Source organism: Leucoraja erinacea, chromosome 8 (assembly GCF_028641065.1).
Source record: "Leucoraja erinacea ecotype New England chromosome 8, Leri_hhj_1, whole genome shotgun sequence".
Taxonomy (NCBI): domain Eukaryota; kingdom Metazoa; phylum Chordata; class Chondrichthyes; order Rajiformes; family Rajidae; genus Leucoraja; species Leucoraja erinaceus.
In genome coordinates, this window is record NC_073384.1 from 35270838 (window position 1) to 35296971 (window position 26134).

General features: G+C 45.1%; 1 protein-coding gene across 4 annotated transcripts in view; it reads right to left on the reverse strand.

Annotated features, from left to right (window-relative positions):
- Positions 1–26134, reverse strand: part of map3k4 (mitogen-activated protein kinase kinase kinase 4) — a 164508-nt gene that overhangs the window by 67329 nt on the left and 71045 nt on the right. For 3 of the 4 annotated variants that reach the window (XM_055639428.1, XM_055639430.1, XM_055639431.1), the window contains 2 exons: positions 10816–11061; positions 6211–6366 (listed from right to left, as the gene is read on the reverse strand). In XM_055639428.1, the coding sequence (XP_055495403.1) occupies positions 6211–6366; positions 10816–11061 (402 nt within the window). Of the gene's footprint in view, positions 1–6210; positions 6367–10815; positions 11062–19906; positions 19927–26134 lie in introns of those variants that run through there. The other variant, XM_055639432.1, reaches the window with a different exon arrangement.

Genomic DNA, 26134 nt, shown 5'->3' on the forward strand with positions numbered 1-26134 from the left:
GTGAAAAGGTGTCTCACTAGTCTCTGTACAACTGCAGAATGGCCTCTTTTCTCCTATATTCGATTCCTCTTGTTATGAAGGCCATCATGCCATTCGCTTTCTTCACTGCCTGCTGTACCTGCATGCTTACATTCATAGACTGATGTACAAGGTCCCCCAGATCCCGTTGTACTTCCTTTCCCCAACTTGATGCCATTTAGATAGTAATCTGCCTTCCTGTTTTTGCTACCAAAGTGGTAACCTCACATTTATCCGCATTAAACTTCATCTGCCATGCATCTGCCCACTCTCTCAATCTGTAAAAGTCACCCTGCATTCTCATAGCATCCTCCTCACAGTTCACACTGCCACCAAGCTTTGTGTCATCTGCAAATTTGCTAATATTTGTCAGTGCCCTGTCTCCCATCCCAACGTCGCGTCATGGAGTGGTCCCTTCCCATGTGCCACTGCCGTTGATGGGCTGCCCGTACGTTTTTCTTCGCCGTGACTCCCACAGGTCGCCCTTGCAGCCCGTATGAAGGTCCCTTTCGCGTGCTGCGGCACGGGCCTGCTACATTTGATTTGGACATGGGAGACCGGCGTGAAACTGTGTCTGTGGCTCGTTTGAAACCGGCCCACTTGGACCTGAGCAAGCCAGTCCATGTGGCTCCCGGAGATTCTTCCAAACCGAGCAAGCCCCCAGGGCGTGGGATTGTATCTACGCGTTCGGGCCACCTCGTTCGGCGTCCCGTCCGGTTCGGTGCCTCTGGTTCTGGGGGGGGGTCATGTGGCAGCAACTGGTGGCAACCCAAGGCCGGGCAACGCCCGTGTCCTGCGAGGAGTAGGGGAGCTGTATTGGAAAGAATAAACACATCTAGTGTACACAACTCGTGTCCGACTAGTTTCTAGCTGGATTCCTGCAAGCCCCCGCTACAAGACGCTGTTAAGCTGAAAAAAATCCAGATATTTACAAAGATGTTGACAGCACTTCAGGGCCTCAGCTATAGGGAGAGATTGGGTAGGCTAGGACTTTATTCCTTGGCGTGCAGGGGGGGTGAGGGGTGATCATATAGAGGTGTATGAGATCATGAGGTAAAAAAATAGGTTAAATGCACAGAGACCTTTACCCAAGGAGGGGAATCAAGAACCAGAGGACATAGGTTTAAAGGGAGAGGGGGAAGATTTGATTGGAACCTGAGGGACAACTTTTTCCACACAGACATTGGTGGGTATATGGAACTAGCTGCCAGAGTGTATGTTGAGGCAGGTACGATGGCATCATTTAGAAGACATTTGGACAAGCACATGGGTAGGAAAGGTTGAGAGGGATATGAGTCAGACTTGGGCAGGTGGGACTAATGTAGATGGGGCATCTTTGTAGGCAAGTTGGGCCGAAAAGCCTATTTCCATGCTGTATGATACTGTGACTCTATAAATGGAAAATATATAGAGACAAATTATCCAAATCTGGGAGACAGGGATTAGTTCAAACCCAAGTTCAATCCATAACCCAAGTAATCAGTTATAGAGCGAATCAGGTCACCTAACAGAACAATAGCCTGTATTTATTTTGCACCTCCAATGTCACAATGCCACAGAACATAGAACAGCACAGTACATTGTGCCGAACATGGTGCCAAGTTCAAATAATCTCATCTGCCTGCACATGATCATATTCCTCCATTCCCTGCATATCCATGTGCCTAACTAAAAACATCTTAGATGTCATCAGGATATTAAAGTAGGCAAGTAAAAGCCTTGTTAAGCATGTTAAAAGTTTATAGAAGTAGATGTTTTTGAAGGAAATCGAAAGCTTAAGAGTCCTGATAGCAGCAGGAATGACAGCTTGTGGTGCATGCGTTAAATTGGAAGAGTTAGAGATATGCAAGATTCTAAGGGCATCCAGGGCACAGGAACTCGCATCTAGGGTTAGTATCAAGGACATGGAGAAAAAAAAATCAGAATCTGCAGCAGTCTTGGATGCAGTTAGGTTTATGCAAGATAAAAGGTGAGTGGGGAAGGCCAGGAGAACTCTGCTAGACCCTGTGTTGATGTAGGACTTTGACCCGAAGCATCAACCCTTTCTTTCCACTCACTGATGCTGCCTGACCCACTATGTTTCTCCAGAGGATGTTTGGTTGCTAGTGAATCACATTAACCTTTCAAACGCATAACTTGAACAGAAAGGTACACATTTAATTTAAAAAACTGACAGGAGACAGTAGTCTGACAGTGTGAAAACATTGACAATCAGCCTCAAGATGCATATTTTCACTATTGGCTCAAAATATACAGATATTAAACTGAATCAGATGCACTTCTCGTTTCTGTCATATAAACCACTTTCATGCATAATTAAAGCGTTAAATATTTTGTATAGTGTGTCAGCTTCAGATTCAAGAAAAAAGCTGTAAAATGCAGGTTTTAAGTAGACAATAGACAATAGGTGCAGGAGTAGACCATTCGGCCCTTCGAGCCAGCACCGTCATTCAATGTGATCATGGCTGATCATCCCCAATCAGTACGCCGTTCCTGCCTTCTCCCCATATCCCCTGACTCCGCTATTTTTAAGAGCCCTATCTAGCTCTCCCTTGAAAGCATCCAGAGAACCTGCCTCCACCGCCCTCTGAGGCAGAGAATTCCACAGACTCACCACTCTGTGAGAACAAGTGTTTTCTCGTCTCCATTCTAAATGGCTTACTCCTTATTCTTAAACTGTGGCCCCTGGTTCTGGACTCCCCCAAGATCGGGAACATGTTTCCTGCCTCTAGCGTGTCCAAGCCCTTAACAATCTTATATGTTTCAATGAGATGCCCTCTCATCCTTCGAAACTCCAGAGTGTACAAGCCCAGCTGCTCCATTCTTTCAGCATATGACAGTCCCGCCATCCCGGAAATTAGCCGTGTAAACCTACGCTGCATGCCCTCAATAGCAAGAATGTCCTTCCTCAAATTAGGGGACAAAAACTGCACACAGTACTCCAGGTGTGGTCTCACTAGGGCTCTGTACTGCAGAAGGACTTCTTTGCTCCTATATTTGATTCCTCTTGTTATAAAGGCCAACATGCCATTCGCTTTCTTCACTGCCTGCTGTACCTGCATGCTTACATTCATAGACTGATGTACAAGGTCCCCCAGATCCCGTTGTACTTCCTTTCCCCAACTTGATGCCATTTAGATAGTAATCTGCCTTCCTGTTTTTGCTACCAAAGTAAATAACCTCACATTTATCCGCATTAAACTTCATCTGCCATGCATCTGCCCACTCTCCCAATCTGTAAAAGTCACCCTGCATTCTCATAGCATCCTCCTCACAGTTCACACTGCCACCCAGCTTTGTGTCATCTGCAAATTTGCTAATGTTACTTTGAATCCCTTAATCCAAATCATTGAGGTATATTGTAAATAGCTGCGGTCCCAGCACCGAGCCTTGCGGTACCCCACTAGTCACTGCCTGCCATTCTGAAAGGGACCCGTTAATCCCTACTCTTTGTTTCCTGTCTGCCAACCACTTCTCTATCCATGTCAGCACTCTTCAAATTCAAAATTCAAATTCAAAAATTCAAAAACTCTACCCCCAATACCATGTGCCCTCATTTTGCCCACTAATCTCCTAAGTGGGACCTTATCAAATGCTTTCTGAAAGTCCAGGTACACTACATCCACTGGCTCTCCCTTGCCCATTTTCCTAGTTACATCTTCAAAAAATTCCTGAAGATTAGTCAAGCATGATTTCCCCTTTGTAAATCCATGCTGACTCGGACCGATCCTGTTACTGCAATCCAAATGTTCGGCTATCTCATCTTTTATAATTGACTCCAGCATCTTCCCCGCCACCGATGTCAGGCTCACTGGTCTATAATTCCGTTTTCTCTCTCCCGCCTTTCTTAAAAAGTGGGATAACATTAGCTACCCTTCAATCCACAGAAACTGATCCTGAGTCTTAAGAACTTTGGAAAATTATCACCAGTGCATCCACGATTTCCAGAGCCACTTCCTTAAGTACCCTGGGATGCAGACCATCAGGCCCTGTGGATTTATCAGCCTTCAGCCCCATCAGTCTATCCAACACCATTTCCTGCCTAACGTGGATTCACTTCAGTTCCTCTGTCACCCCAGATCCTCTGGCCACTACTATATCAGGAAGATTGTTTGTGTCCTCCTTAGTGAAGACGGATCCAAATTACCTGTTCAACTCATCCGCCATTTCCTTGTTCCCCATAATAAATTCACCTTTTTCGGTCTTCAAGGGTCCAACTTTGGGCGTAACTAATTTTTTCCTCTCCACATACCTAAAGAAGCTTTTACTATCCTGCTTTATATTCTTGGCTAGCTTGCCTTTGTACCTCATCTTTTCTCCCCATATTGTCTTTTTGGTTATCTTCTGTTGTTCTTTAAATATTACCCAATCCTCTTGCTTCCTGCTCATCTTTGCTACATTGTACTTCTTCGCTTTAATTTTTACACTGTCCCTGACATCCCTTGTCAGCCATGGTCTTCCCTTTCTCCCCTTGGAATCTTTTTTCCTCCTAGGAATGAACTGATCCTGCACCTTCTGTATTATTCCTAGAAACACCTGCCATTTTTGTTCCACTGTCATCCCTGCTAGTGTATCTTTCCAGTCAACTTTGGCCAGCTCCTCCCTCATGACCCCATAGTCCCCTTTATTCAACTGCAACACTGACACCTCCGATCTACTCTTCTCCCTCTCCAATTGTAGATTAAACCTGACCATGTTATGGTCACTGCCTCCTAATGGCTCATTAACCTCGAGGTCCTTTATCAAATCCGGTTAATTACATAACACTAAATCCAGAATTGCCTTCTCCCTGGTAGGCTCCAATACAAGCTGTTCAAAGAATCCATCACAAAGGCACTCTACAAAGTCCCTTTCTTGGGGTCCAGTACCAACCTGATTTCCCCAATCTACCTGCATGTTGAAATCTCCCATAACAACCACAGCGTTACTTTTGCTACATGCCAATTTTAACTCCCGATTCAACTTGCGCCCTATGTCCAGGCTACTGTTTGGGGGCTTGTAGATTAGTCCCATTAGGGTTTTTTTACCCTTACAATTCCTTAGTTCTATCCATACTGACTACACATCTCCTGTTTCAATGTCACCCCTTGCAAGGGACTGAATTTCATTCCTCACCAACAGGGCAACTCCACCCCCTCTGCCCACCTGTCTGCCTTTTCAATAGGAGGTATACCCTTGAATATTCAGTTCGCAGCCCTGGCCCTCTTGCAGCCATGTCTCAGTAATTCCCACATCATACTTGCCAGTTTCTAACTGAGCCTCAAGCTCGTCCACTTTATTCCTTATACTTCGTGCATTCATGTACAGCACTTTGACCTCCGTATTCACTTCCCCCCCGCACCGCTCTCAATTGGCCCTGACCTTAATCTGTTGTCCATTCTCGTGCTTTCCTTCCCATTAATTCGTAAATCTTTTGAAATTTTTCCTGTAGCCACTTCCCCTTCAACTCCATCTTTATACTCCCAATTTGTCAATCCCTCCCCCCCCACTATTTTGTTTAAACCCACACGTGTAGCCCTAGCAAACCTGTCTGCCAAAATGTCGGTCCCCCTCCAGTTAAGGTGTAACCCGTCCTTTTTGTATAGGTCACCCCTACCCCAGTAGTCATGCGAATTTAAAATATAAGAAATAGAAGCTGAAGTCAGATCATGAAACAATAGATCTTTGCCTCAAATAAAATCAATTGTTCTGGAGTAACTCAGTGGGCCAGGCAGCTTCTTGGGAGGGTGAGGACAAGTAATGTTTGGGTTGGGACCCTACGTCTCATCATTGCCTCAGGACCAATTCTTTGCCAAGTGCCAACAATCTGTCAGATGCTGCAGATATTTCACTGATGTAATCCCAAACACGGAAAGAATAAACAACTTCTGTGGTGAATCTGTGGAATTCATCGCCAGAAAATGATAGGTTCATGATTAGTAAGGGAGTCAAAGGCTACGGGGAGAAGGCAGGGTTGAGAGGGAAAAATAGTTTGGCCATGATCAAATGGCTGAATAGACTCGGTAGGCCAATACTGCTCCTATGTCTTATAGTCTCACCTTTGTCTTCAATTAGGCAGTGCCCTTGTTCTAGATTCACCTCTAGGTAACTGCAGATAACCCCAACTCTACACAAATTCATGCACAACTAAAGAAACATCCTTGGTACCCAGGTACAACCAGGGAAGAAACCTTTAATCATTATAACACTCACCATCAACATTTTATGTAGATCTTCCTCAAATTCATCAATATTGCTGTCAACCTTCTGCTGCCTCTGGAATTCGTCCATTATCCCATGCAACATGAACTGATAATACTGCTTCATGAGCAGGCCACCCTTCAGCACTTCTTTGCATTCTCTGACCAGCTGCAATATAAAGAGCCGTGGAAATAAAGTGTTTACAAGCAGAACTGACAAAGGATATATCTTGTGTAAGAAGGAACTGCAGATGCTGGTTTAAACCGAAGATAGGAACAAAAAGCTGGAGTAATTCAGCGGGACAGGCCGCATCTCTGGAGAGAAGGAATGGGTGACATTTTGGGTCGAGATCCTTCTTCAGACTGGTTAGGGATAAGGGAAATTATAGATATAGATGGTGATGTGGAGAGATAAAGAACAACAAAAGAAAGATATGCAAAAGTTACGATGATAAAGGAAACAGGCTATTGTTAGCTGTTTGTAAGGTGAAAACAAGAAACTAGTACGACTTTGTAGTGGGGAACGGATAGAGGGAGAGGGAATGCCGTGGCTACTTGAAGTGAGAGAAATCAATATTCATACCGCTGGGCTGTAAGCTGCCCAAGCGAAATATGAGATGCTGTTCCTCCAATTTACATTTAGCCTCACTCAATGGAGGAGACTTAGGACATAAACGTCTGTGTAGGAATGGGAAGGAGAATTAAAGTGTCCAGCAACCGGGAGATCAGGTTGGCTGAGGGAAGGTGTTCCACAAAATGATCGCCAGGTCTGCGTTTGATCTCGCCGATGTATAAGAGTCCACATCTTGAACAATAGATACAGTAGTTGGAGGAGGTGCAAGTAAACCTCTGCCTAACCTGAAAGGACTGCCGGGGTCCCTGGCCAGAGTCGAGGGAGGAGGTATGGGGACAAGTGTTGCATCTTCTGCGGTTACAGGAGATGAATTAACCAGGGAGTTGCGGAGGGAACGGTCTCTGCGGAAGGCGGAAAGGGGTGGAGATGGGAAAATGGGGCTAGTGATGGGATCCCGTTGGTGGTGATAGAAATTTGACGATTATGTGTTGTATGCGTTGGCTGATGGGGTAGAAGGTAACGACGAGGGAGGTTCTGTCTCTGTTGCGACTAAGGGGAGGGAGAGCAAGGGCGGAGCTGTGTAGTACCGAGGAGACACGAGTGAGGGCCTAGTATGGATCACATCATCTTGGACGCAGATACAACATAGATAGAGGAATTGGGAGTCCAGGGATGGAGTCTTTGCAGGAAGCAGGGTGGGAAGAAGTGTAGTCTAGATAGTTGCGAGAGTCAGTGGGTTTGTAATAACGTCAGTCAATAGTCTATTTCCTGTGATGGAGACTGTGAGATCAAGAAAGGAGAGGGAGGTGTCGGAGAGGGTCCATTTAAATTTGAGTGCAGGATGAAAATTGGTGATGATGTTGATGAAGTTGAAGTGGATATGTCTTTACACACAAAATCCAAAAGAGGGCCAAGCAAATTAGTGCAAATATGCATTGATTTTTTAAAAAACAATACGGTGTTTATTTTTTTAAAACATTAAAGTATCCAAAATGCTTCATACTAAGCCCTTTTGAAAAAGTGTCCCGACCTGAAAGGTCACCTATGATGTTCTCCAGAGATGCTGCTTGACCCACTGAGTTTAGTTACATCATAGAAACAGGCCCTTCGGCCCACCAAGTCCCCTTCGGTCAGCACTCGCCGTACAGTAGCACTACCCTATACACTAGGGACAAAATACAATCTTTACCAGTCAATTAACCTACAAACCTGCTCGTCTTTGGAGTGTGGGAGGAAACCGGAGAAAACCCATGCTGTCACAGGGAGAACGTACAAACCCTGTACAGACAGCACCCATAGTCAGGATCGTACCTAGATCTCTGGCTCTGTAAGGCAGCAACTCTACCGCCGTGCCACCATGCCGCCCCAAAGTTACTCCAGCAGATTGTGTCTTTTTCTATAAACCAGCATCTGTAGTTCCTTGCTTCTCCATTATGAATCAGTTTAACCAGTCAGGTTGGTGGTAGGACATTAGCCTTGATGCCTCTGCACAAAATGTCCATCCTTCATCACTAAAATATAGTTCCTAGCAGCAGCGTGAATATTAAGTATCTGTCTAAATGCCCCTTAAACATAATGGCTGTATATGATTTCACCATCTCTTTGGCAGCAACTTCTTTTATTACACACTCTCTGTAAAAAAAAAATCTGATCTCTTAGATTCCCTATTTCTCACCTTAAAACCATGCCCAGTTTTCGATCCCCTACCATGACCAAACCCAGAGACGTACAAGTTGATGCTGGGCATGCACCTCAATGGGTATTAGGAAGGAAGAGAAACTCAACGGGTCATGCAGCACCTCTTAAGAAACAAGGAACTACAGATGCTGGTTTACACAAAAGGACACAAAGTGCTGGGGTAACTCAGCGGGTCAGGCAGCATCTCTGGAGAACATGGACAGGCGATGCCTCAGGTCGGGACTTTGTGTTCTTCAGCAAGTCTGGAGAACATGGATAGATGACATTTCAAGTTGGGACTCTTCTTCAGTCATGTTTTAGGAAATCTTTATTTAAACCAAACCGCATCTAGCACATTACTGATGCTCCATAATATCTACGTAATTACCATCTGACAAATAAAAAACAAAAATTGGATATTTCCAAAACCACAGGCTTTGATGTAATCTCATGGGTCTTTTGCTGGAAGTATCCAATCTCCCATCGGACGGAATTTCTTTCTAAATGTTTGTAGTAATATCTAACCTGGATACAAAAATATAATAGACAGGACCTCATTGATTTATTTAAAAGTAGAATGTTATTTAGTTTAGCATTACAATGTGAAAACAGGCCCTTCGGCCCATCAAGTCCACACCGACCAGTGATCACCCGTGCACTAGCTCAATGTCCTACACACTATGGGCAATTTACAGAAGCCAATTAACTAGAGTTCAAATTAATTACAATAATCAATCTATTGAATGTTATGCATAGGCAATTTATTCCTTTAGCCAATCTTAAGCTTCACACAGGTCCTCAGTTTTCAAAGAATCAAATAATTTAAGGGAAATTTTGAGTGAATAATCATTTAATTTTATGGGCCCTACATGTTGAGATATTTTTTCTTATGATTAGCTTAATTTTGTGTCACATACATCATGGTGCAATGAAATTCCTTGTTCATAGGAAGCCCACATAAATAGTATACATACAGTAATAATAACAATAAATACGATGAGTACAAAACAGTAGAATGGTGCAAGATTATAGTACAAAATATGAATAGTGCAAAAGAATAGTAAAGCACAATAATGGAATGACTGAATGAGGTAAGAATATGTGGCAGCTCCTCGGGGTATGGGGTGTATAGGAGATGTTTGGTTCAGGAGTTGGATAGCAGTGGGAAAGGAACTGTTTTAAAGGCTGGATGTCTGGGCTTTTAGACTCCTGCATCTTCTCCCAGAAGGTAGAAAAGTAAAAAGGAAGAGGCCACATCTTCCATTCTTCTTGATGCAATGGACTGGATGGAAGGAAGTGCCGAGCCTGGGATGGACTGGGCTGTGTTCACCACACTCTGCAGGTTCAGGCGGTCAAGAGCAGAGCAGTTGGTAAACCAAGCTGACATGCATCATGTCAGAATATATAGGTCACTCAGTCTGAAGAAGGTCCCAACCCAAAATATTACCTATCCATGTTCTCCAGGCATGCTGCCTGACTAGAGTTACTCCAGCACTTTGTATCTTTTTTGTAAAACCTGCATCTACAGTTCCTTATTTCTACATGAACTTACATTAATTATCTGCTCAGAAGAGTTAAAGCCATGCATAAAACTCTTATATTTTGCTTTATGGTTCAACAACCTTGAAGGTTGAGTCGCAGGTAGATAAGGTGGTCAAAAAGGCTTTTGACACATTGTCCTTCATCAGTATTGAGTACAGAAGTTGGAAGGTCATGTTGCAGTTGTATAAAACGTGGGTGAGACCACATTTAGAGTATTGTGTTCAATTCTGGGCACCATGATATAGGATATTGTCAAGCTTGAATGAATTCAGAGAAGATTTACGAGGATGGTGCCAGGACTAGAGGATCTGAGCTAAAGGGAGAGGTTGAGTAGGCTGGGTCTCTATTCCTTGGAGCAAATGAGAATGAGGGGTGATCTTATTGAGCATATAAAATCATGAGAGGAATAAATCGGGTAGATGCACAGAATAGGGGAATCGTGGACCAGAGGACATAGGTTCAAGGTGAAGGGGAAAAGAATCTGAGGGGTACCTTTTTCACACAAAAGGTAGTGGGTGTATGGAACAAGCTGCCAAAGGAGGTAGTTAAGGCTGGAACTATCCCAAGAATTGTTAGAAACAGTTAGACAGGTACATGGATATGACAGGTTTGGAGGGATATGGACTGCAGGCAGGTGGGACTAGTGTAGCTGGGTTATGTTGGCTGGTGTCGGCAATTTGGGCCGAAGGACCTGTTTCCACACTGTATCACTCTATGACTAACTTTGACAGGCCTGTTTTGCTACTGCAAAGACGACTTGTGTTGCTCCGTTGTCAGTGCATACGACTATTAAACCCTCTGGTCTCTGGACAGTTGGCTGCCCACCTGTTTAATGCTCAGCAGCGAGGGCTCTCCGGCAGGTCTCTGCTCCAGCCTCAGCTTCAAGCACTCATGAATCACGTTGAGGAGAACTCGGCACAAGACCAAGTATGCAGGCTGGAAGGATGGTAGCTCCATGGCCTCCAGCTGTTCCCATGACACACTGCTGCCTTTCTGCTCTGTACAGGAAGGTGTGTGGGACAATACAGGCAGGTAATCGTGGCAACTCAAGGGCTCTGGAACAGCAAAGAACTGAAACACAAACAAAAAACATTGTTCATTTAATACTGAATTCTCCAATTTTAGATAACCTCTAACAAACCGCCCGTCCCCATTACCCTTTCTTTCTCCCCTCCCCTGGGCCCCGCCTGTTTCTCCCCACCCCTACTTTCCTTCCTCTGGCTTCACAATTTGCAAATCTTCCAACTGTCTGCTCTGGTTTCTGGCCTTTGTTCCAACCAATTGCCTATGAAAAATCGCACTTGCCTGTGTCCACATATTTCCTGCTACCTGCCTCTCCTCTCTCCCAGCTTTCTTAATCGCTACTCCTGCCCCCACCACCCCTCCCCCCCACAATCAGTCTGAAGAAGGGTCCCAACACAAAACATCATCTATCCATGTTCTCCAGAGATACTGCCTGAGCTGCTGAGTCACTCCAGCACTTTCTGCCCTTTTACTGATAATTCATAATTGTAGTTAGGAATTGCGCCCGGAGAAACCCTTGGCTACTTTAAACTGAGAGCTACATCAAATAAGAGTAAATTAGTGACTAAGTATGTGAAGCCATCACTGGTAATGCCTGGCATTGTTTGATCTTTAAGTACTGTCCCAGATATCAGCAGAGTTGCTTCATCTCCTCGACAGCACAAAGGTAAATAAAAGTGAGACATGAGAGATTACAGATGCTGGAATCCTGAGCAATACACAAGTGCTAGAGTAACTAGGATCAGGCAGCATCTGTGGAGGGAATGGACAGATTGTTTAGTTTAGGTTAGAGATACAGCGTGGAAACAGACCCTTCAGCTCACCAAGTTCATGCCGACCAACAAAATACACTAGTTCGATCCTACGTACTAGGGACAGTTTACAGAAGCCAATTAACCTCGACCCAAAACGTCACCCATTCCTTCTCTCCAATTATGCTGCCTGTCCCGCTGAGATACTTCAGTTTTTGTGTCTATCTTCGGTTTAAACCAGCATCTGCAGTTCCTTCCTGCACATTTAGCCTACAAATCTGCTCATCTTTAGGATGTGTCTGACGCACCAAGTTCAGACTAGGCAAAATTAATTAAGCGCAGCCCAGTCAACCTCAGAAAGTCTTCTTCACTAACATCTGGAGGATTGGTGCCTAAAGTTGGAAAGCTGTTCACAGATTAACCAAGCAAGATTAATTAATCAAATCAGTTTCCTCTTGAGGTCGCCACTGTCACAGAAACCTATCTTGATTCACACCACATAAAATCAAGAAACAGCTGAGAGCACAGGATGCAGGAAGAGCCTTGGGACCAGACAACATGCCAACTGGAGACCTATACTGCAGAAGAAGTAACTGCTCTGGCACATCTAATCCAAAACAAAACAAAAAGTGCTGGAAACATTCAGCAGAGTCAGACTGCATCTGTGTAAAGCGAATCAGTCAACATTTCAGATCGGAGATCCTTCCTCAGAACAGACTATTTTGGGATCTACTGAATATTAATAGATAGGGTATAGGCTGTGGACTAGTGTAGATGGTCAGCATGGCCAAGTTGGGCCAAATGCCCTGTTTGCATGCTCTTTGCATCTACGACTCAGCGTGGTGGTACAGCAGTAGAGTTGGTGCCTTACAGTACCAGAGACTTGGGTTTGATCCTGACTGCTCGTGTTGCACGTTCTCCCTGTGACCACGTGGGTTTTCTCCGGGTGCTCTGGTTTTCACCCACAATCTAAAGACTTACTGGTTTGTAGGTTAATTGGCTTTGATAAAAATCGTAAATTGTCCCTAGTCTGGTGGATAGTGTTAGTGTACGATATGATCGTTGCTCGGCGTGGATTCAGTAGGGCGAAGGGCTTATTTCTGCGCTGTATCTCTAAACTAAAGACTCCTATTAATATCCGAAAACATTTTTTAAGATGTTTCTCAGTAGTATAATAACTTTTCCAGTCCACCTAGTGACTTTTAAACAAAAGCCGGCAGGTTTTAAGGGAGCATGGGAACTGGGTGGACTGGATACTGAACAATCAGGGCATTTGAATAACTGGATACCCACATTTTACCACAGCTGGCAAACAGAATTGTCCTATGCAAGATTTGCTCCGATTAAGTGCCCATGGAGTTATTGCTCAAAATGAACCCGCAATTTGCAAGGACGGAGAAGCCAACAATTTTTTTTGAGGAAGGTGGCGATGAAAGATTTGAAGGCAAGAGGGAATATTATCCACTGAGAAAGTATTGAAAACATTGGTGAGCGTGGGAAGTCAACAAAAATGCATAGTCAACAGTTCAAGGAGGAGAGGGAACTTGAGAAGAAGATACGAGATGGCAAAGTAAAAACACCAATTCCCCTTTCAGAGCTGCAGCAGGGTAGAAACTCGGTCGTCCGGCAACTTGGGGCAAAGATGGACACGGTGAAACCTCAAACTTCAACACTAGTTTTGAAATAGAAATATTATGATCCTTGGCAAAGTGATTGCAGGAAGTTGCTATATCCTGCCAGCGTTTATCTTCAAGATATTGCTTTTGGTTTCCATAAACAGCTTGGTGTGCTGAACATAAATCAACCCAATTTATCTCACATGATGCACATTAGAAGATAGAGCAGTACAGCACTCCGGACGGAACAAGTCCTTCAGACCACATTGTCTGTGCCAAACATGATGCCAAGACCAAATCTTGACATAATCCATTTTCCTCCATTCCCATGTATTTATCCAAAAGTCTCATAAATGCCACTATAGTGTCTACCTCCACCCCCACCCCCTCCAGCACGTTCCAGGCACTCACCATTCTCTGAGTAAAACAAAAACTTGTCCCACACATCATCTTTAAACTTTGCCCTTCTCACCTTCCATTCTGGGAAATTATACTGGCATTCTTCCCACAAATCCGATACTTTTTAAACACTCAAAATAATGCCAATTCTGGAGATTGGAACACTTCCAACCTCCACTGTAGCATATCGTGTTCAACAGACCTGAACTTTGACACAGTTATGAAACAAATAAGCAGGAATCGTGCTTGCTTCTGTGGTTTTACAAGTGATACTGCTATAGCTTACGTTTTCCATAACACAAACTGGATGTAACATGACTGGTGAATAAGATATCACCATTTGTATTATGCGGGCCGGATTAGTTTGAATGTAATTTCTATCAGGAACATATGAACGACATAAAAGTTATTTTCAAAATTTACAAGCAGAAAAAAAAACTTGGATTGAAACAGTATAAGGGGAAAAAAAAGTTTGCCCATAGTAATCAGATTACCTTAACCGTGGGTGGCCAATGAAATTGACAATCTATATCGCTTCCATCGATACATGTGCAATGATACTCTATTTAAACAATGTAACATGCAGCCTTTAGTATCTTTGGCTTGAAGTATCAAAAATAAACTTGTTGCTTTCTAAAAGACCTTTATATTTTCAGGAAATACAAATCTCCCATTGTGAGTCTGAGACTCTCTAACCTTCAACCCCTTTTTCCGCCATTGATACAATGGTCTCTGTAATGCAATTCTGTAACACATGGTGTCTAATTCTGTAACACATGGTGTGACCTGTACCCCAAGCCCATATTCCTCTAAACCTTCTGCCATCCATGTACCTGCCAAAGTCTTTTAAACCAGTTCATCCAGCAACTGCAGTTCCCTGTATCATCCCTCTGAGGCGGCATGCCTTCAACTGCCCAAAGCCAAGGTATTCCCTACCCCTAAACGTCCCACTCCTCCTTTTGAGGAACTCCTTAAAACCATCTTTGACCAAATTTTAGTTTGACCACCCTAACATCTCCATGTATGGCTTGATGAAATTCCAGTCAAGAGTGTTTGATTATCATAAATACTGACAACCAATGACATACTGACTTGCAGCAGAAACGCAATACAAATGAAAATCCTGCAATAACACACCACCTTTTGTCTGAAACATTGGAGGTTGAGGGGAGACTTGATAGAAGTACATAAAATGATGAGAGATGCAGATAAGGTAGATAGTCAGAACCTTTTTCCCCAGGGTAGAAATGTCCATCACTTGAGGGCATAGTTTTAAGGTGAGATGGGGGAAGGATTAACGGAGATGTGGAAGGGCATGTTCTTTTACACCTAATTGTGGTGGGGGTATGGAAAGCATTGCCAGCAGTAATGGTGTAGGCCGATACCATAGTGGAGTTTAAGAGGCTTTTAGATTGGCACATGAAGTGCAGGGAACAGAGGGATGTGGATCATGTGCAGGCAGATGAGATCATGTTCAGCACAAACATTGCAGGCTGAAGGGCCCGTTCGTGTACCGTACTGTTCTGTGTTCTATGTAAAAGGCCTTAGACAAATAAAAAGATGTGAAACGCTCTTCCATAGGAAGCAGCCGAGAATAAAAGCAGAGATACATTAAAGCGGGGGTCTACAAAGAGAAGTGCAGGATTATGTCTATAGAGTTAATAGCCATAAAGTGAAGGCTTATGCAGAACATGCATGCCATGGGGAGGGGATATCTGCTGTAGCTGGTTTCTGGTCTGGAAATATCTTAATGATAGATTCCAATAAGCATTTAAAATATGGCAGCAATGATGAAAAAACATTTTTTAAATTGGCATCACTTTAATTTAATCCAAAAAGCACATTTGAAATAAGATTTTATTGTATTTTGTCATTTGTACAAGCCCACCAAGCACACTATTTAAAGTCTGTAGTTGCAGCAATTCAGGATTTTTGCATTTCCTTACGTTCCTCATCACATGCAATAAGCGAGTTTGGTATTCCGATAAAAGCAAAGAATTATGGGATTTGTCAAAGGTCACTCGCTATAAAGAAAATGCGAACAAAGCGCTGGCTGCATAAAATGTATGTAAATTCTTATTTTTGTCCATGATTTATGTGTAAAAATACGTGTAAAATGTATTTATGTGTAAAAATATATTTAATCTGAGGAACGGTGATGGCAGATAGTGGGAGAGCAGGGGAGACAGGAGGAGAGACTGGAGCAGCCAGCGCGAAACTCTCCTGCAGACACCCGCCCAACAAAAGCCCCTCTCCCGATCCCCAGTCCCTGCCTCCTTTCTCCTGCCATCTATCCCTTTGATCGCCACTCCTCTGCAGGAACCGCTGCTCAGCGATTCCCGTTGCTGCACCGAGGCCAGAGCTCCGGGTCATCTATGCCATCTATCCCTTTGACTGCAAAGGAGCGGCGGCAGGAGAGAGGAGGCAGGGACTGGGAAACAGGAGAGGGGCTTTTATTGGGCAGGTGTCTGCAGGAGAGTTCCGCTGTCCTGTCGGTCCAGGGCTGTCGGTTGGTCCGGCGGGGCGCCGCTCCTTCTCCGCGCTGGTTGTGGGCCGCCGCAGCTCCAGCATCGAGGGGGCCAACCGGCAGCGCGGGAGACCCGGTTCGATCTAATGTTTATCTACAGTGACCTATGACCTGGGCATGCGCGGTCGGAATACCGAACTTGCCTATAAAAACATCTTAAAGAATGACCAGGAAAAAGTGCAAACATTTAAAAATTACTGATGCAACAAATTGCAATTGTTCACTTAATTTTAAAATTAGAACTTCCTTGAACTTGTTTCTAGGTATGGGCACTAGCCTTTTTTGATCTCACCGTCTCCATCACAGGAGATAGACTATCGACTGATGTCTACTACCTACTGACACCCACAGCTATTTAGACTACACTTCCCACCCTGCATCCTGCAAAGACTCTATCCCCTAGAAAGACACAAAAAGCTGGAGTAACTCAGCAGGACAGGCAGCATCTCTGGAGAGAAGGAATGGGTGACATTTCAAGTCGAGACCTTTCTTCAGACTGGCTAGGGATAAGTGCAACGAGAGATATAGATTATGATAATGTAGAGAGGTAAGAACAATGAATAAAAGATATGCAAAAATGTAACGATGATAAAGGAAACAGGCCATTGTTAGCTGTTTGTTATGTGAAAACGAAGCTAATGAGACCTGGGTGTGGGAGGGATAGAAGGACGGAATGCCAGGGCTACCTGAAGTTAGAGAAATCACTTTTCATACGACTGAAGCCGCCCAAGCGAAATATGAGATGCTGTTCCCATTTACGTTTAGCCTCACTCTGACAACGTAGGAGACCTAGGACAGAAAGGTCGGTATGGGAATGGGAAGGAGAACCCGGCAGATCAGGTAGGTTCAGGCGGTTTGAGCGAAGGTGTTCAGCGAAATGATCGCCCAGTCTATGTTTGGTAGAAGCTTCGTGTCAAGAGTGTTTAATTGTCAGTTAGGAGTGAAAACAGACCAAAGAATGTAAGAGTTGTGAAATGCAGTAAACCACAGTGCAGGATAAAAGTAACAACTGGGGACAAGATAGGAACTTCTGCTCAGCGACTAATTTTAAAAAAGCATGACGAGATCTCCCAGCCTTTCATATAACTAGAAGGGAAAATCAGGAGAAAGACATTAAAATGAGGATAAAACAAACTCCCGAGACCTACCCAGTTACTCAAACATCTTACACTGCACTCAGCTGCCGTATTCACCTGATTATTCATAACTCCTGTGATGATTAAACACACTTGCAGCATTTGAATACTGTACACAATTACCTCTCATATTTCGCTTGGGCAGCATACAACCCAGAACATTGATTTCTCTAACTTTAACTAACCCTTGCATCCCCTCTCTCTCCGTCCCTCCCCTCCTCCCTCAGTCATCGTACTTGTTTTACTGTCGCCCCGTTGTGTTCCTGTCTGTATACTCGTAATCACTTATCCCACAGCCTACATTTGTCCATTGTGTGCCCCAAATGGGGTTGAGATTGAATGGCAGAGTGGACTGGATGGACTGAATGCCCTACTTCTGCTCCTATGTCTTATGACCAGTTGGGCAAAAGAGCCCGCTTCCATGTTGTATGATTCTATCAAATCCATGAATAATATATGCTGTTCAGAGGGCCCATGTTGGCCCTATATAAACATGTTCATCCACAGCTTGGCCAAATGCATCCTAACTCACATTTTTAGGTAATTGCTGCAAGAAACGGCAAAGTGGCTACAGCACTGAGCAAGGGCATAAAGAGACACAACTAGCTTGTATACTCTGGAATTTAGAAGGATGAGAGGATATCTTATTGAAACATATAAGATTATTAAGGGTTTGGACACACTAGAAGCAGGAAACATGTTCCCGATGTTGGGCGAGTCCAGAACCAGGGGCCACAGTTTAAGAATAAAGGGCCTGTCCCACTTACATGTCCTTGGTACGCAAATTACGCGACCTAGTCGTCGCGTAGAAGCGCATGGGCATCGTGTGTCTGCGCGGGGCCGGTCCCAATGAGAAGCGCGGAGGAGTATGTAGTTGTGCGCAACATCGCGCGGGACTCCGAAATTTTTGTAGCAAACTAAATCTTCGTGCGCCAACGGCCTGTCGCGTAACTGACGGCCAAATTGGGACAGGCCCAAGACCCTGGCGCGACGCAACGTCTCACCTTCAACATCAGCAGAAGCAGGCAAACAATCGTCGAGCTCGGCCTGGGGTTCACGGCCATTGCGGATCCAGATCCACCCCCACTTCTACTGCCAGAGCGGGGCCAAGAAAGTTGAAGATAGACACAAAATGCTGGAGTAACTCAGCGGGACCGACAGCATCTCTGGAGAGAAGCAATGGGTATCGTTTTGGGTCAAGACCCTTCTTTCAGACTGAAGAAGAGTTTCGACACAAAATCACCCGTTGCTTCTCTCCAGAGATGCTGCCGTCCCCGCTGAGTTACTCCTGCGTTTTGTGTCCATCTTCAAATGACATCATGTGCTCCAGGCGGCTGTGCGTGCGAATGAAGTCGTGCCTCAACGCGACCACGAGGTCGCGCAATTAGCGTGCCAAGGACACGTAAGTGGGACAGGGGTTTTAGGGGTAAGCCATTTAGAACAGAGATGAGGAAACACTTTTTCACACAGAGAGTTGAGTCTGTGGAATTCTCTGCCTCAGAGGGCAGTAGAGGCCAGTTCTCTGGGTATTTTCAAGAGAGAGCTAGATAGGGCTCTTAAAGATAGCGGAGTTAGGGGATATAGGGAGAAAGCAGGAAAGGGGTCCTGATTGTGGATGATTAGCCATGATCACATTGAATGGCGGTGCTGGCTCGAAGGGCCAAATAGCCTCCTCCTGCCCCTATTGTCTATTGGTAGCAAAGTGCCTCTTTCTCTGCTCTTGCCCATTCATTACGAGTAAAAAGGCAATTCTGATAAACAGGTTTAGCAGGAAAGTCAAAACGTTCTAAAAAAAGTTGTGGAGTCAGTCACACAGCACAGAAACAGGCTTTTCGCCCAAATTGTCCATGCCGACCAAGATGCCCCATCTCCGTATTTGGCTCATATCCACTAAACATTTCCTATCCACGTACCTCTCCAAATGTCTTGTAAATGTCATTATCGTACCTGACACAACTATCTCCTCTGGCAACTCATTCCATGTACCCACCATCCATTGTGAAAAACATAAAACTACTGAATAGTGAATTTCACACTATACATAAAAGACATACAAAGGATACCAAAAGAATACTTTCATCATCTTTCAGATTGCAGAAAAGTTCTATGTAAAAATAATTCTCAAATTTTATAATTCTGCACATTAAATAAAAAGGTAACATTAGTTTTCTAACTATCTCTTTTCTGAGAACACGTACAAAAAAAAAGATTAGTATTGAAACCAATTTTCAGACACCCATACTTTGTTTTTAAAATCTACTTCCCGGAAAGCCCACCTCAATACATTTGGCACTCTTCCCTGTTGGGATTTCCACTTCAGCTGTTTATCCCGTGCATCAACAATACTTTTTGCTCTCTTGGCCAAAATCCCACCAAGCACCTGCTGTTCATAAGCTCTTTCATAGCTCGACCATCTGCATTCTAACTTGCACCAAGTCCTAATCACTCATCACACATGCTCACCATACAGTGCAGGTTGGTCCCAAGTCCAGGTCCTTGAGTGTCAATTCTTCCACAGCTTAATCCCTCATATATAATCTCTTCCAACCTTCAAACGCAACCAGTCTGGCTTTGAGCATCACTAATTTTTGTTTTGGAGACAAAAGGAACAGCAGATGCTGGAATCTTGAGCACAATATTCTCCACTAGCCCAGATAAACCTTTCTCTTCTCTTATTATAGACCCTTGATCCATTTAGATCAGGGGTCTCCAAGCCATGGCCCGCGGGCCACATCCAACCCGCCACAAGATTTTATCCAGCCCAAAGCTGAGCCTGGGACTCTGGTGAGGTGACGGCTCTGGCTGTGGATGTGTGTCGGTGTAGATGGGTGTATGAGTGAGGGTGGGTAGAAGTGAGTGTGTGTGGGTGTGTGTGTGTGTGTGTGTGTGTGTGTGTGTGTGTGTGTGTGTGTGTGTGTGTGTGTGTGTGTGTGTGTGTGTGTGTGTGTGTGTGTGTGTGTGTGTGTGTGTGTGTGTGTGTGTGTGTGTGTGTGTGTGTGTGTGTGTGTGTGTGTGTGTGTGTGTGTGTGTGTGTAAGTAAGTGTGGGAGAGTGTATGAGTGGGTGGGTGTATGTGAGAATGTGATTATGTGGGTGTGAGTGTGAGTGTGTGTGTGGGTGTGTGTGTGTGCGCGTGGCAGGGCTGCCAACTCTCACGCTTTGAGCATGAGAGTCACGCATTTGAACAAATTCTCACTCTCTCACGTTCTCACACCGATCACAAATTTCTCACGCTCTGTCGTGAGAAATTCTGTGATCAACAAAAATTTAAAAACTCAGATAAACTGCATGGGCCGCGAGTGTTGGAGAACCGGGGCTGAGGGAGGGATGGAAGCAGAACCAGTGGCAGGGACAGATGCCGGGAGCCGGGAGCGTTTGTGGGGCTGGCGAGTGTTTGCCGGGCTGGCGAGTGTTTGCCGGGCTGGCGAGTGTTTGCGGGGTGGGCTGGGCCCACCGAGAGGACAGAGACTCTCAAAGGGAGGCGGGGAGAGAGAGAGGAAGGAGACAGGAGGGGGAGAGAGAGAGGGGGTGAGGAGAGAGAGAGGGGAGAGACAGAGGTGGTGGAGAGAGAAGAGGGAGGGGGAGAGAGAGGGGGGAAGGAGCGGGGGAAGGGATGAGGGGGATCAGCGTGTTAGAGGGACGGAGGGGGAGAAGGAGAAAGTGTGGGGAGGAGGAGAGAAGGGAGTGGGGATGGAAGGGAGAGATGGAGGGGTAGAGGAGAGGAGAGGAGGGGAGGAGGGGGACGGAGGGGAGAAACAGGTGAGAGAGAGAGAGAGAGGGAGGGGAAGAGAGAGGAAAAGAGGAAGAGAGAGAGGGAAGAAGGAGGGAAAGAGAGAGGGGGAGAGAGGAAAAGAGGACGAGAGAGAGGGAAGAAGGAGGGAAGAGAGAGGGGTGGAGAGAGAGGGTAGGAGAGAGTGGTAGAGAGAGGGGGAAGAGAGATGGGTGGTAAAAGAGGGGGAAGAGGGAGAGGTGGGGAAAAAGGAGGAGGGGGGGAAGAGAGAAACGGGGGGAACGAGAGAGAGAGGTGGGGCAAAGAGAAGAAAGAGGAGATAGAGATAGGAGAAAGAGAAAGGGGAGAGAGAACAAGGGTGAGAGTGAGGTGGGAGAGAGAGAGAATGGAGAGAGTGTGGAGAGAGAGCAAGAGAGGGAGATAGAGGGTGAGATAGATAGAGGGGAGAAAGAGAGAGAGGAGGAGAGGAGAGAGAGGGAAAGGGGGGGAAGAGAGGGGAGGAGAGGAGAGAGGGAGAGAAGAAAGAGAGCGAGAGAGAGAGGAGAGGGAGGGGAGAGAGAGATTTAGGGGAAAGAGGGGGGAGAGAGAGGAGAGGAGAGAGGGGAAGAGGGGGGGGGGGAGAGAGAGGAGAGGGGATGAGAGAGGGGAGAGAGAGAGAGAGAGGGGAGGAGAGAGAGGGGGAAGAGAGGGAGGGAGATGGGGGGAGAGGGGGGGGACAGAGGGAGGGGAAGAGAGGATAGAGAGATAGAGAGAGAGAGAGAGAGAGATAGAGAGAGGGAGAGAGAGAGCCGGAGAGAGGAGAGAGAGAGAGAGAAAGAGGGGAGAGAGAGGGGGAGGGGAGAGGGAGAGAGGAGAGAGAGAGACGAGGAGAGAGAGAGAGAGAGAGAGAGAGAGAGAGAGAGAGAGGGAATAGAGAGAGAGAGAGAGAGAGAGGGGAGAGAGAGAGAGGGGGGAGAGAGAGGGGGGGGAGAGAGAGAGAGGGGGGAGAGAGAGAGAGGGGAGAGAGAGAGAGGGGGAGATAAAGAGAGAGAGGGGGAGAGAGGGAGAGGGGGGATAAAGAGGTCAGGGCTGCCAACTCCCATGCATTGAGCGTGAGAATCATGCATTTCGCCAAATTCTCACGGTGATCACAAATTTCTCAAGCTCTGTCGTGAGAAATTCTGTGATCAACGAAAATTTCAAAACTCATATCAACTGCATGGGCCACGGGTGTTGGAAGCAGAAGCAGCGGTGGGGACAGATCCGGACAGGCAGCGGGGCTGGCGAGTCGCTCACTGCAGCTCCAGCCATTGAGCAGCCTCAGTGCAAGAGTCCAGGGCCATCAGAGGCGTCGTAAGCCTTGCGCTGCTGCCATGAGAACCTCTGTGCCAAATACGCCCAGGTGACCGGCATGGATCAGGCTGCGGCTCTGTGCATCCTGGAAGACAACCACTGGCTGCTGGAAGTAAGTACCAAGCACTGGGTAGAAACGGTGGAAGGTAGTGGACTTCAAATGGGGATGGTTGGAGAAAGCATCCTGCTTGCCTGCTAGATTTTCACTTACTGTAACTGCAGGAAAAATGTTCCCGATGTTGGGGGAGTTCAGAACCAGGGGTCACAGTTTAAGAATAAAGGGTAGGCCAGTTAGGACTGAGATGAGGACAAACTTTCTTCACGCAGAGTTGTGAATCTGTGGAATTCTCTGCCACAGAAGGCAGTGCAGGCCAATTCACTGGATGTTTTCAAGAGAGAGTTACATTTAGTTCTTGGGACTAAATCAAGAAATCAAGGGATATGGGGGAAAAACAGGAAAGAGGTACTGATTTTAGATAAATAGTCATGATCATATTGAATGGCAGTGCTGGCTCGATGGGCCGATGGCCTATTGCTGCACCTATTTTCTATATTTCTATGCTTGAGTATAAGGCAATAAAATTCGATCACTTGATTTTGAAGCATTCATGCATGGTGGAGGTATAATGAGGTCATAGAGTGATACAATGTGAAAACTGGCCCTTCAGCGCAACTTGCCCACACCCGCCAACATGTCCCAGCTACGCTATCTGTTTTTGGTCCATACCTCCAAACCTGTCATATCCATGTATCAGTCGAACTGTTTCTTAAATGTTGGGATGGTCCCTGCCTCAAGTATCTCTTCTGGCAGCTTGTTCCATACACCCATCACCCTTTGTGTGGAAAAAGTTACCCCTTAAAAAGTTACCTCTTAAAAATACTTCATACAAAAAACATTGAAATCATACTTCTACAATGCACTAAAACATGATTTTAATACATCAAATTTCAAAAAGATCCTACCCTGGGGAGGGGACGGACACACTGTACTTCCACACCCTCTCTCCCTACTCAGTTGCTCCACTCCCTCACCGGGTACCCCCAAGGACAGTGATCAGTGATCGCTCAGCTTCCCCACTTTCAAAAACGCTCCGCAGCCCCTGATTCAGACGGAGAACACTGCCAGATGTGAGCAGGGAACTGAGGCCAGTTGTCCGTGATGTCTGGATCTCAATGCTCAGCGCTTCATGTTTCGAAGTTGGCTAATGTTATTGATTTGTAATTAGCCCGATTTGTAATTAGTTGACAAAAACTTAATTTATTAATCCGGAATATCCAGGGGGATAGGATAAGTGTAATATTAAAATTTGAAAAATGTGAAAAGTATAAAAGTGGATAAGTTTCCAGGTCCTGACAGGATATTCCCTAGGACATTGAGGGAAGTTAGTGTAGAAATAGCTGGGGCTATGACATAAATATTTCAAATGTCATTAGAAACGGGAATAGTCCCCGAGGATTGGCGTACAGCGCATGTTGTTCCATTGTTTAAAAAGGGTTCTAAGAGTAAACCTAGCAATTATAGACCTGTTAGTTTGACTTCAGTGGTGGGCAAATTAATGGAAAAGATACTTAGAGATAATATATATAAGCATCTGGATAAACTGGGTCTGATTAGGAACAGTCAACATGGATTTGTGCCTGGAAGGTCATGTTTGACTAATCTTCTTGAATTTTTTGAAGAGGTTACTAGGGAAATTGACGAGGGTAAAGCAGTGGATGTTGTCTATATGGACTTTAGTAAGGCCTTTGAGAAGGTTCCTCATGGAAGGTTGGTTAAGAAGGTTCAACTATTGGGTATAAATGCAGGAGTAGTAAGATGGATTCAACAGTGGCTGAATGGGAGACGCCAGAGGGTAATGGTGGATGGCTGTTTGTCGGGTTGGAGGCAGGTGACTAGTGGGGTGCCTCAGGGGTCTGTGTTGGATCCTTTGTTGTTTGTTAAGTACATCAATAATCTGGATGAAGGTGTGGTAAATTGGATTAGTAAATATGCAGATGATACCAAGATAGGCGGTGTTGTGGATAATGAAGAGGAATTCCAAAGTCTACAGAGTGATTTAGGCCATTTGGAAGAATGGGCTGAAAGATGGCAGATGGAGTTTAATGCTGATAAATGTGAGGTGCTACACCTTGGCAGGACAAATCAAAATAGGACGTACATGGTAAATGGTAGGGAATTGAAGAATGCAGTTGAACAGAGGGATCTGGGAATAACCGTGCATAGTTCCTTGAAGGTGGAAACTCATAGAGATAGGGTGGTAAAGAAAGCTTTTGGTATGCTAGCCTTTATAAATCAGAGCATTGGGTATAGAAGCTGGGATGTAATGTTAAAATTGTACAAGGCATTGTACAAGAGAGAGTACAGAGGAGATTTACTAGAATGTTGCCTAGGTTTCAACAACTAAGTTACAGAGAAAGGTTGAATAAGTTAGGTCTTTATTCTCTGGAGCGCAGAAGGTTAAGGGGGGACTTGATAGAGGTCTTTAAAATGATGAGAGGGATAGACAGAGTTGATGTGGACAAGCTTTTTCCTTTGAGAATAGGGAAGATTCAAACAAGAAGACATGACTTCAGAATTAAGGGACAGAAGTTTAGGGGGTAACATGAGGGGGAGTTTCTTTACTCAGAGAGTGGTAGCGGTGTGGAATGAGCTTACAGTGGAAGTGGTGGCGGCGGGTTCGTTGGTATCATTTAAAAATAAATTGGATAGGCATATGGATGAGAAGGGAATGGAGGGTTATGGTATGAGTGCAGGCAGGTGGGACTAAGGGAAAATAATTGTTCGGCACGGACTTGTAGGGCCGAGATGGCCTGTTTCCGTGCTGTAATTGTTATATGTTATATATATGTTAAAATGACAGGCAAGGTGTCAGGCTGTCTGTCACAACATACAGCCCTGATAACCCATTATTTCCTTCAGTTAAATATTGGGAAGGTAGCACTATTGTCATTTGCCACTCAATTATTATGTTTTGATTTTGGATGATCAACAATGATCATATTGAATGGCTTATAGGGCCGAATGGCTTATTCCTGCACCAATTTACTATGTTTCTCGATCCCACTTTATCATCTGGAAAAGGTGGTCACACTATCTCCAAGATCCCATTTGTTTAGGTTTGAATATACATCATGGAAACAGGCCATTTGGCCCTTCGGCCATTTGGCCGACCATCAACCACCATTCACACTAGTTCTATGTTATCACACTTTCGCATCACCGCCCTACACACGGGGAAAATTAAGCCACAAACTCTAACGATTTTGCGATGCGAGAGGAAATAGGAGTACCCGGGGGAAAGCCATTTGGTCACAGGGAGAACGTGCAAACTCCACACAAAGGTCAGGATCGGATCTCGGTCTCTGCCGCTATGAGACAGCAGCTCAAAAAACTGCACCACCTTGCTGCCTTTGGTCTTTCCTCATCTCTCAATCTTTACCCTGTCCCTTTCTCGCACAGACTCTGCACTTGCATAAAATATTGTTAAACTCCCAAATATTTCCAGGTCTGTTGAAAGGTCATTAAGTCAAAATAATAACTCTTGTCCAGCGGCCAGTGTGACCTGATTACAGTGCCAAGAAAAAGTATTTTATAAAAAGGTGAATGTTCAAAGGCAGAAATCGAGCGAT